The 12552-nt window shown below is 33.8% G+C and overlaps 1 protein-coding gene across 1 annotated transcript; it reads left to right on the top strand.

Annotated features, from left to right (window-relative positions):
- The first annotated feature begins 273 nt into the window (after window positions 1-273).
- Window positions 274-2770, top strand: LOC131654725 (GTP-binding protein At2g22870). Its single transcript, XM_058924670.1, has 4 exons — window positions 274-801; window positions 892-961; window positions 1977-2139; window positions 2260-2770. The coding sequence occupies exons 1-4, from the start codon at window positions 282-284 to the stop codon at window positions 2476-2478; spliced, it is 972 nt and encodes a 323-aa protein (XP_058780653.1). The 5' UTR covers window positions 274-281; the 3' UTR covers window positions 2479-2770.
- The last annotated feature ends 9782 nt before the right edge of the window (window positions 2771-12552 follow it).

The following is a 12552-nucleotide window of genomic DNA, read 5'->3' as shown; positions in this document are numbered from 1 at the left end:
TTTTAATTTCAGCTATGCTATCTATACACTATTTTTTGTACACCGTATTTTACACCTTTAATGTTAACAAAGCAAAATACTATTGCACAAAACTCAAGACAGAAAAAATTATTTAAAAAGAAGAATGTATGCATTGTGTGTATAGATATATGATATAGGTGTACAAAAGAGGTGTAAGCTTATATTTCCCTTTTAATTTATCCAAATACACCTTTAATAACTTGTAGACAATTGATTTCCTATCAAAAGCAATTTATAATTTATAATGAAAAAACAAAGGCATGAATTATCATATCACCATGCTTATATCATTGGATTTTGGTTTCCTTAGGTTACCCAACCCAAACCTCTTGCACACTAAAACTCCCATGTCTTTCCTTCATCTCCCAAGGTTATCCTCTCCCTCATTTTCTCGTCTATCCTCACGCACCTTCACCACTCTTCTCCACCCACCACCAAAATCCACTCTCACAAACACAAATCCAGAATCAAACCAACTCTCCACAATAACCCCAAAACCCGAAACCCTATCACTCGAAAAACTCTTCATTCCTCCAAACACCCATCTCACTCACGAAGACGCAAGAATCTTAAACGGTTCAAATATACTACTCAGCAATTACGCCACCGGTGCGAAAATTGTGCAAGCCGATTTTGTTAAAAGCAGCCCTGGAACTGGAGATTGTCCGTCTGATGGTCTTCCTGAGTTCGCGCTTGTTGGGAGGTCCAATGTCGGGAAGTCGTCGCTGCTTAATTCGATTGTGCGACGCAAGAATCTTGCTTTAACTTCGAAGAAACCTGGTTAGTGTCATATTATCGTACTTTCTTTCAATTTTGTTTTTTTAGTTTTAATATGTGAAATTTGATGTTTTTCATGATGTTTTTTTGTAGGGAAGACGCAATTGATTAACCATTTTCGTGTGAATGATAATTGGTACTTGGTTGATTTGCCTGGTTATGGGTATGTATGGTGTTTTACTCTTTGATTCTCATTTTAGGTTATGCATTTGGAGTTGAGGCTTAGCATTGGAATTGTTGAGTGATGTATTTGATATGAACTTATTAGTATGTTTATAGTTTGTAAATGTTGTTTAGAACTTGGTGTAAATTTTTGTAGTTTTACTTCTTATGGATTCCATTAATTACTAAAGCAGATTGGCGTACATTGCAGAAAAGTACATAGTATTTTCCTTATCTTTTGCCGCAATATAGCGCTATTGTGGCGCTATAGCAGATTGGCGTAGTGGTGGTAGGGTTCGGCACAACACTTTAGGCATGTGAACTACCGTCATCAATAATGGTTTTAGCGGCTCCAAACCGCTATCGCGACTGCTACATAGTGCGATTGCAACGCTATAGCAGATTAGTGTAGTGGTGGTAGGGTTCGGCGCAAAACTTTTGGCATGTGAAGCGTGAACTACCGGCAGCAATAGTGCTTGTAGTGGCTCCAAACCGCTATCACGGCCACTATTAGGTTTTCTGGGCAAAATCACCCAAAACTTTCCTTTCAAGAGAAATGTTATGTTCATGCTGATAAGCAATCGTTATTTTGTCTTATTTTTGGTTAAGTTAGCTTCTGTTTTTTCTTCTCTGGTGTATTTTTCTATTTTCGACTATTTTTTTTACTTTGCACACTGATTCCTAGTCTTTGCAATAGCGGTTATCCTGATATTCCACTAGCATTTTAGGGGGTTGGTGCTGCTTGACGCTATGTGATTAACAACTTAAGAATGCATCGGCAGGCGTCAGTGTATTGTGCCACATGTTAGACACTTGATACATCTTTGATTTGAAGTGGCGGTTTTACCTAGGTTCTAACTTCTAATTGTTGTTATTGAGTCTAGACGTATTTGTTGGGCTAGACAGTTTTTTCAATGCTAGTTTATATGTTACTTCTTTTTCAACAATAATTTTAATCGTGTTCAGTTTTGTATAGATTTGATGACAATTATATGACATTTTGTTCTTTTCATTAGGTATGCATCTGCGCCTCATGAACTTAGAATGGATTGGGCAAAATTCACCAAAGACTTTTTACTGAACAGGTCAACATTAGTTTCAGTTTTCCTTCTAATAGATGCTAGCATCCCTGCTAAAAAAATTGATCTCGAGTATGCTAGATGGTTGGGTGAGAATCAGGTAATGCATCAAAATTTTCTCCATTTAACAAAAACTACATGCTTCCCATACTCAGCGGATCAAATTTAACCGTTTATTTTGGTAATGAGAGTTGGTTTAATATAGTTGTTTTCCTTTCAGATCCCAATGACATTAATCTTCACCAAATGTGACAAAAGGAAGAAGGCAAAGAATGGAGGCAAAAAACCTGAAGAGAATGTCAATGACTTTCAGGAGTTGATTCGGAGCTCCTTTGAAACCGTGCCTCCATGGATCATGACCAGCAGTGTAACTCATCAGGGTCGTGATGAGATTCTCCTTCATATGGCCCAACTTCGGAACTACTGGCTCAACCACTAGTTCTGGTCCATATATCATTGGATCTGAGTTGTCCATCTTGAATATTTAAAGGGCTGTATATATGAGTTGCTTTATCATTTTCTCAGTGGCAAGTTGTAGGGTAGACTAGAACCGGCTAATGATTAAGTTTCAAATTCATATAATTTCTCATGTTTATTGTATAGGAAAATGCCTTCAAATTGATTTATGTTGTATACAGGGCCTTAGGCAAGTGAATGAAAGAGTCAAAGACCCTGTTAAAAGAATCATTTTAAAGGTTGACAATAGATTGTTTTTGACTCATTTTATGGTATTTTTAGAATTTTTTGACAGGATTCTACATGTGTATTAGAGAAAACAGGGGGTGCAAAGAATTTTAAAGGCATTGTTGTATATGCAGAATAAAATCAATCAATTTTGTTTTTACAAGAAGTTCTAAGCAGGGATAAGGATTCTGAAATTAAATTTATGGATATTACTTTCAGGACGCACTCATATTATGGATGCAAGAAGTTACTATTATATATATTTTTATAAATCCAATAAAATTTAAAATTATCTTTATAAAAGATAATTTCAGGATGCACTTATATTTTTCATTTGTTTTTACTTTTTTGAAATTTAAAAAGGAATACAAAATTTATTCTCCAAAAGATAACTTCTGCAACTCAAGTGACATTGTCTAGAAGTTAATTTTCAGATCATGACGCTTTACATATGATCAATTTCTTAAATTCTCTCTCAAGAAATTATTGTATTTAGTTACACAATCAACCTATCTTTTGAAATCATAAATTTTATAATCGTCATAAATTATAGATAATATACATTTGTATCTCTTCTCACTAATTCATTCATCTAATTTATTTGGCTATGCCAAAATTGTTTGAAAGATATTTTCGAGACCTTTTCAACTTCTTTTGGATGATAATTTTCAGACCGATGTAATACTTGTTTGACTCTGTTCACTTTCAATGGTTGTAAGTACAATGTAGTCTGATGTTATCAACCCAACTTATGTACTAGAGGTTGGTGTAGAGTGTTCTAAAATCCGATATTGTATACGCTGATGTTGGGAATTTTTTTACCACTCAACGAGAGTTTAAGTTATGTAATTATATGCTTAAATGAGTCAGTGCAAAAGCCGATAAATTAGATTTTGGAATAATTTTTTGGGAGTTTGATTTTGGTTCTCATAGACGGTAAAAGACAATCATTGTTATGATGTGATGTGAAAGAAGTGGAAACGACAATAAAGAGATTGAAGATTTGAAATGAAATCGTTTTTGAAAATGTAAGATGGATCATTATGCTTCTAGGTATTAAAAGTGTGAGCGCATATTTTTATGACGCATCCAAATAAAATCAAGTTGTTTAACACATTTCTAAATGTATTACTAATAATTTACTCAACGCATAAGACAATTTATTACTTATTTATTAATAGTCATTCTGGTCTTATTTATAAGAAAAAATTTGACTTTTTAAATTCATTAAATAATCAATGTATTTTGTCGATAATATAATTTAAATATATTGAATATTCAATAAACCTAAAAAGTAAAGTTTCTCTTATAAATAGAATTGATGATAATAATATATTCAATTGTTGTGTTAACATCTAAACCTATCAATGTTCATGTTCAAGTCAATGTTGGAGTATTTATTAATGTAGCTACAAAATTAGGAGAATATGTTGTGACTCATCCATGTAAGAGGCAAGACAATTTATTAATGTGAGGCTCTAGATTTCGATTGATACATATAACCTCATCTTTTTCATGGATGTGAAGGGGTGGAAATAGGCTAGGCTAGGTTAGGCTTTAGAAGGCCTGAGCCTGGCCTACGATAAACTTAAAAGGCCTAAGCTTGGCCTAAGGCCTATCATAGGCTCAATTTTTTAGCCTGGCATGGCCTTTTTAAAAGCCTGGCCTGACCTGAAAGCCTATTTAAAAAGCCTGTATCTTATTAAAGTTTTCAATTAATCTGTATAACTTAAGAAGTCTTGTAGGTCGACCTATATATACATATATAAGTGAACCTATTTAGCATTTGTTTTATATATATATATATATATATATATATATATATATATATATAGGGTAGCCTATTTAGCTTTTTTTTCTAATATATATGCATACATGAACCAACTTATTTAACATATCTCTAATATATATGAAAATATAGGCCGGCCTATAAGGCTTCATAGGCTTTTTTAATAGCCTAAGCCTGGCCTATTAAATAAAATAGGCTTTTAAAAAAGCCTAAGCCTGACCTCTTTATTAAATAGGCCTGGCCTGGCCTAGGCCTATGTAGGCTGGGCCGTAGGCCCCTGTAGGCCGGCCTGGCCTATTCCCACCCCTAGATGTGAAGCCACTTATTTCATTAAGTCTCTTCAAACACGGAAAGTTGTTTCGTACATATAATCCAACTCAATTCGAAGTTATTTTTTCTAAATAAATATATTTTTAATGAAACTAAACACCCATACCAATATAATTTGACGCTATTTAACTTTTAAATAATTTTAAATTTACATTTGAATTCAGCTTAATAATTTCCTTTGAAAATAATTGCATTCCTAGTCCGCCAAATATTCTAAATTACTACCCATAAAACACACCGAAGCATTTTCTTGATCTTTCCTAGCAAGAAAGAATCAAAAACTTCAAAACTCTCCAAAACAGAGTGCATTGGAGGTAACGAAATTTCCAACCATGCAAACAAAACTGGCCAAATTTGAACCGAAATACTACATTGAACAAAAAGGTGACCTATCGATTCATCTTCATCTAAGTAAAGAGAACGCACTAAACCGTGAGAATCAACTAAACCTCTTCTCGAAAGTTGAAAACGTGGAGGTAGACGATTGAGAAGCAATCTCGAACCAAAAAAACAAAAAAATAGAAGGAATGAGAGCCTTCCAAATCTTAGAAAACAATTGAGAGTGAAAAAAGCCTGCACTTACCTGTCGGATGCAAAGAAATCAACCTCAAATAAGCTGCCTTAACCGAGAAACCAGACAGATTCCTCCACCAAATGAAAGTGTTCGACTCATGCAGAAAATGATGTATTTATGCCAGAATACACATAAGGTGTCGTAGCTCACAGACTGCGATTGTCGATAACAAAATAACACTTATATTCGTATTCCAGAACCAACTACCATCAATCCAAGAACCCAATGAAGCTATGTTGACTTCATTGTTCGAAACAGCCCGGAACAAGGAGGGAAAAGCCATCTTCAAAGCTTGTGAGCCAATCCTATGATAACTCTAGAAGTTAATCAGATTACTGCTGCCTCGCTTACACGAAACGTTATTGCAAAACCAATTTTATTTAGCTCCCCAATTTCCCACAATTTCATTAAGTCCCTCCACCATAAGTATGATTTTAAAGAAGAAGAAGGAAACCTGGAAGGTTCGAGTAAAACACTCCGAATGTCTCCATACTAAAAATTAAGAATAGAAGCCCCTATAACACATTGATCTGAACAAAGTTTCCAAGCCATTTTTGTCATCAAAGCCATGTTGAAAACCTCAAGATCCTTAATTCCCAACCCACCATCGGTTTTTGATTTACAAACATCCGTCAACGAAACCCAATTGATCCAACGTTTATGCTCTTTCTCTTTCCAAAGGAAAGCCCTTTCGACACTTAAAAAAGGAGAAGAAAAACAACAAAATGGAATTAAGGACTGCATTAATTAACACCAAACGACCACCGAACGAAATATGTTTTATAACCACTTTATATCTCTAAACGAACCCCACAAAAAATTATTAAATATACTCGCAAATATTTTATATTATTATATTATCATTAAAAATATATTTTAATGATTAAACACATTTTTTTTGTTTTAAAAAATTTTTTTTTTTAAACATCACTCACTTATGTTTCAATCACAAAATGAGAGATCAATGTTGTGGAAGGAGTCGAATGGTGCGGTGATATGAATCTTCAGGGGAGTAAAACATAGTGAATATGCAAGGTTAGCTCAAACACTCAAATCAATGAGGCCAAATAGTTGTAACTTGTAAGAGTGAGAATGATATCATACCAATTACAGTGTATAAGGGTGGAACAACGTGCTCGGTCCACCAGACTTTCCTGTTTTTCCGCACTTTTTATGGGAAGAATCAATGTTTTAGGTCGAGACCCTCTAATATGGCACATTCATTAACATAAAATTTTGTAATTTTAAAACTTAAAAAGATGCAGTTTCCGCGGTCTCGCCCTGCCCTCATTTTTGTGAGGCGAGCTAAGGTTGCCATCAATAATTCTCGCATCTCCGCCCCGTTTTTTGCGGGATTTTGCGGGATAAGCCTAAACAGGACATACATGCACGTTTGACACCCCTAGTTATAATGCTTATATATGATAGATGGTTAAAACTATCACTATTTGATTTGACGTGCCTCATGGGTAGAGATCTAATCAGATCTTACGGCGGGTACTCGATTTGCATCTCATATTAGGTGTGAGAAACTTTTAGCAAAGTTTCACCTATTTGTTGGCCTTCCACGATGATGTTTTGGGTTACGCTCTTGTAATTGGGTTTATCTTACTGAGCCTTTGCCTAACCAATAATAGTCCCCCCCTAAGTCCTTGTTGTCACAAATAAAGCGAGGATTAAATTAAAAGGTTCACGAACGACCTTCAGACTACTCTTTTCACTGTCTTTGATTATCTGGGTAGGTCTTTGGCTTGGAGAATGAGAACTTAAAAGTCTGTTGAGTGAGAGCAGATGGTCTTGGAAACATGCACATTAAATGTTTGTCTTGTAACAGAAATGGTTTGTATTGTAAACCTTACACATGGCTCTAGGGCCACAGGGAAGGAAACGGCGATGCCGCTTATAACAATCGAGTGCACTCAAGTGTCTTTGCCATCTTAAACTGTTAATTTCACCTTGTGAACTTCTAGATATTTTTAATCAAAGATTTGTCTTCTTTGCCTACCTATATAAATGGGGTCTTTTTACCATAATTTTTCTTTTCGCTTATTTGTATAAACACATAGCATTTATTTTATTTCTAGTTATCTTTCTATGAGCTCAAGTGACATCCCTATTGACGTGTCAACAATTTTCTTCCTTTCCTATTTGCATTTAATTAGTGTTTCTATGTTTATGATAATTTTATCTATGTTTTGTTCATCTCAAACTTCACAGTTTCTATAAGGTAACATTTGTCTATTTACTTAATTATTGTTGTTCCCATTTCTAGCTTATGTGAATACATTTTCCTTTTTTTACATGTTTTGAATGATGTCAAAACTAGAATTGATTTAACTCTTATGTACATTGAACAATGTCTTTGAGTATATGTGTGCACCCTTGCATTAGAAGTCATTAGGAGTCTTAGAAAACATCTAGAACAAATTTGGAATGGTTGTCATTTGGTTCAATGCATGAAAAATCACTTTTTGCATAAAAATTACTTGCACGTGTCGACACATACGTGTTTCGTGTTGGCACATGTATTGATGTTTTAAAAGGAAAAAGTTTCTTCTTTCTTGTGTCGACTCATCCTTCTTTATGTGTCGACACATGCTGCATAAATTACTCAATGTGTTGACACATACATGTTTTGTGTCGACTCATGTGCCATCATTTTAAAGTATAGACTTTCTACTTCTTAGTGTCGACTCATGATATGCCTCAAAAGTTGTAAATTCTAGATTCAAGTCAAATCACTTCAAAAAGCAGAATTAATTCTACGTTTGAAGAACAAAACACCTTATAATCATTCTAAAATCAATTCGACATATCTAAAATAAGTTTGACTCTGTCAAAAAGTAACCCAATCATACATTGGTCAAGTGAGCAACCTCCATTAGAAAAATCATTGCATTGGTCAAATGATATTATGCCTCCAAACACATGTTGGGTCCAGGATTCAACCTTGCTTAATGCTTTTTTCTCTCAAAATTTAACATAATATAAATGCTTGATTCATAAAACCCAACCATTCGGCCAAATAGAATTTGTTTTAATATGCACACAATTAATATTACTTAATCAAATCAATTTTACAAATCTACATTTTAAAAATTGTTAGAAGGCTAAAATCATTAAACTAAATAAAAGTGCTATAAATTTCTAAACTAGGTAACAAGAATGTAAAATAGGAAATAAAATAAAGGCAATTGTTAACAGAGAGAACCTGATCATGTTGGTTGCAATTTTTTTGAATGGTATGAAAACCAATACAATGATGAAGTCCAACTAGAGATGCAACACTCAGTCATTTCAAGATGTTCCAAATGTGATGAAAAGGATGTAGAAATCAACATGTTTAGAAGGGGCATTAAAAAGGATGACAAATACACTAATAAAATGATGAAAAATATGCTAAAGATGCTAGTCTAGTCATAATGTTTTTAGTTTTGATTTTTGTAGTGTTGATGTTTATTTTGGTCAAGAAGTGGTGATCATGGTTAATTTTGATGTTAGTGTTGTAAGACATGAATTTTGGTACTTTGATGTAAAACTTGATGACAATGGTTAAATCTCCACTTCTGCCTATTTTGTTTTGTACTTATATACCATTTTGTGTTGTACTTATTACCAGTTCTGTTACAGTTAAAGAACAAATAGGATTAGGTTGTTACAATTAAGAAAACAAATAGGACTTGATTTTTACAATTAAAAAACAAATAGGATGGTTGTTACAATTTAAAATATAAATGATCTGTTTTATTACAATATTTTGGACCTTAAAATGACTTGTTTGTTATAGTTTATTTCCAGAATCAGAATGCTATCATAACATAAACCAAAACATAACTGCAACATCATCATAAATATTCCCAAAACATAATCAGATTGATACCTTAACATAATCATTGTTAAGATCCAAAATATTCCCAAAATACATTGATATAGTAACCAAAACATAATCACAACATATTCCAAAGTACATTGTTAAGATCCAAAATATTCCCAAAATATATTGTTAAGATCCAACATACAAAATACACTAATAACAATCTATTTTCCTTTTCTCATTATGTCCATCTTTGGTCTTTGGCTTGTTGGTGGGTGAAATGTTGTTGTAGGTCCCTGTCCTGCCCTTCTCATGGCAAGTAATTGAGCTACTGTGATGGACTGTCGTGTCTGGATTATTGAAGTTGGGGCTTCTCCAACTTGGTTTTGGGTTAATGCAGTTTGTCTAGTTTGAACTCTTTTGGATGGTTTGGATTGAATAGTTGGGACTAGAATGGTTGTTTGGGATTTTCTAGTTCGAACTCTTTGGGTTGGTTGGGATTGGACAGTATTTCATCTTCAGGTTGATCACTTTGGTCAACAATAAAACCTCTATCTCCTACCAACACTTAATCGAATCCATCATTTAAAACCTCATCATCTAAGTCATCAAACCTGTTCCCCAATGTACTATCATCACAGTCAGGTTGGATATCAAGTTGGGCCTTAGGTTGGGCATCATGTTGGGGATTAGATTGTGCATTCGGCTGGTGTTCAGATTATGCCTCAGGTTTGGTATCAGATTGTGCTTCAGGTTGGGGATCCGGTTGTCCCTCAGGTTGGGCATCATCTTGGGTTTTAGGTTGGGCATCATCTTGAGGATCAAATTATGCAGTAGGTTGGTGATTTGACTGTGCCTCAAGTTGGGCCTCAGGTTGGGCCTCAAGTTAAGGACCAAGTTTGGCATCAGGTTGGGCCTCAGGTTGGGCATCCGTTTGGGTATCATCTTGGGTCTCAAGTTAGGCATCATCTTGGGGATCAAATTGTGCATCAGGTTAGGGATCAGGTTGTGGGTCGAAGTCATCCTCAGGCAGTGCAACTATTATATCAGGTTGAGAAATAGGGTGAACAATGTATATGTTAACTTTTCCATTAGTCTTGAACCAGTAAGTGATTCTAATGCACCAAAGTCATCTTCTAACGACGTCAGTGTTCCAACAAAGTCATACCATATTTCAAGAACCCATGGATACTTCATCTCTTTAACAACCCCCAAAATCTCAAAGTAATTCCATCTATCACCATCACACATCTAGTTTGACACTTCCCCTCCCACATATTTGTAACCAACAAAATATCCCCCGTAATGGAAGTCAACGTAAAATACATCCATAACCATTTTGATATGTTTACATCAACATCAGACTTACCTAACAAGCAAATAACTAACAAAGCCTAAGATGAACACTACCATTACTACTATAAAAAACATACCCACAGTTACATCAAAGTAAAAGCAAAGATAACAATTTTATGGAGAGTTTCGTTTTCAAAATAAAAACATAAAAAGAGATTTTCGTACCTCAGCTTCACGATTTCGTCACCTTCAATCACTTTATTTCCAACTGTGTCTGCTTTCTACCTCAGTCCACTGCGTTCACATTAGGATTCCTTCTACCTTGAACACATGCGTTAGCTGAACTTAATTAGGGTTGAATAATCGAAATTTGGGATTGAAACATTTTAAGTCTTCTAGAGTAAGACAAATACCTATTCGGCAATGTTAAGTGACACATCAGCACCATTAGTGCCACTTCAGTATTTTGAGAATGAAGTTTGTGAAAAAGGTTAACGGTGCAGACGTTAGTTAACATAAAAGACTAGTTTGTATCGAAAAAATACAAAGAACTAACTTGTTACAGTAAAATAACTTAAAGGGCCATGAGTATACTTTTATCTGAAATAAAATTCATTTGATTTAATTGATATTGATTCAATCTTAGTCATCCATGTGACACAATCATAATGACCTTAAAAAACTTTTAAAATATAAGAAAAATTAGTATAAACTAATATATTAAAATACTAATTAAAATATCAAATAGATAATTATTAAATTAATTCTTTATCAAAATATACTAAGGGCTTTATTGTCCTTGTACAAAATCCACCCCGAATCTAAAATCCTCATAATGCAATGCAACGAATCATGACATGCATGCATAAATATCTAGGCTAATTTTTGTGGAAAAACAGTGTTGTCAATTTTCCCAAGTCTATCCAATGATTTTATATTCCTTTGAAAAAGAATATCTAGTTGATTTTTCAATGACAAACATTCTTGAAAATACCCATCATTTGATCTTTACCCTAATCGCATATACTTTAAATATTTGAGGGGTGACCTTTTCATAGGTTAATAACTGTTTATCCTCTAACTTGATGTTGACTCTTGCCATCCACCATTCAATGTTGTGAAATCCACCTCTCAAGACATATTGATCAAAACCGTTAGGAATAATAAATGATTTGAAGTTTTGGACCACATCAAATTTAATGCATTTTAACCCTATAATAGAGCCTCTATGGTCCTCAATCTTGAATAAACTGATTAGCTTCCATGTGCATGTTGTGAGGCCTGTGGGTGATGTTATACAACGTGGAAGGACCACCTTAGTTTTTGTAAGTTTTCCTAAGTGAAAGGGTGCAATTTTGTTTAAAATTGACATCTAAAACAGATGCTTATATTCAAATTAGCTATTTGATAGTGCCTAATATCCTATTTTGCTTTGATTGAAACTTGAATTAGATTTCTAATACATACAAAAAGGTTATAATGAGATATTATTCATAATGTTGGTTTTTAAAGCATCCATTTCAACAAGTTAATTTTTCACCTAATTATCCTTAAACTAAATAGACACCTCTATTATAAGATACTCTCTATTTCTATTTATAAAATTATATATTGGTATAGAACAAGATATTGATGATGTGGTGATCCGAAACTCTTTGATAGGCGACATAAGCCTCAGGTACAGTGGAGCAAAGGTGTATTGATAAGCATAACACTCTAACAATCAAGTCACTATGTTAGAGAAGTGTGATTTTGAAAGAGTTTGTGAAAATGTACTTATTACGATGCATAGATGAGTTTATATATATAGTGGACGGTTGAAACCACTTCCAATTGACGTGACATCAATATAAAATTTATTGTTTTTGACAACATTTTCTTGTACAACATGTGTAAAATATTACTTAATTAAAAATTTTGGTACCAATTTTTGTAAGCTATCAAGACAATTTTCGCAACACCTCATAAATGTTCTTTAAAATATTTTTGACAATGTTTATTTTTTGACAATAATTTTAGATAGTTA

This window comes from Vicia villosa, linkage group LG3, assembly GCF_029867415.1.
Source record: "Vicia villosa cultivar HV-30 ecotype Madison, WI linkage group LG3, Vvil1.0, whole genome shotgun sequence".
Lineage (NCBI taxonomy): Eukaryota > Viridiplantae > Streptophyta > Magnoliopsida > Fabales > Fabaceae > Vicia > Vicia villosa.
The sequence above is the reverse complement of the archived record's forward strand: the minus strand, read 5'-3'. Positions and strand labels throughout refer to the sequence as shown.

Excerpts from the sequence above, each read along its gene's own strand:
- LOC131654725 (XM_058924670.1), top strand. The coding sequence starts at position 282 with ATGAATTATCATATCACCATGCTTATATCATTGGATTTTGGTTTCCTT. Across the intron at positions 962-1,976 it reads GTTGATTTGCCTGGTTATGG|GTATGCATCTGCGCCTCATG; the intron begins GTATGTATGGTG and ends TCTTTTCATTAG. Across the intron at positions 2,140-2,259 it reads GATGGTTGGGTGAGAATCAG|ATCCCAATGACATTAATCTT; the intron begins GTAATGCATCAA and ends TTTTCCTTTCAG.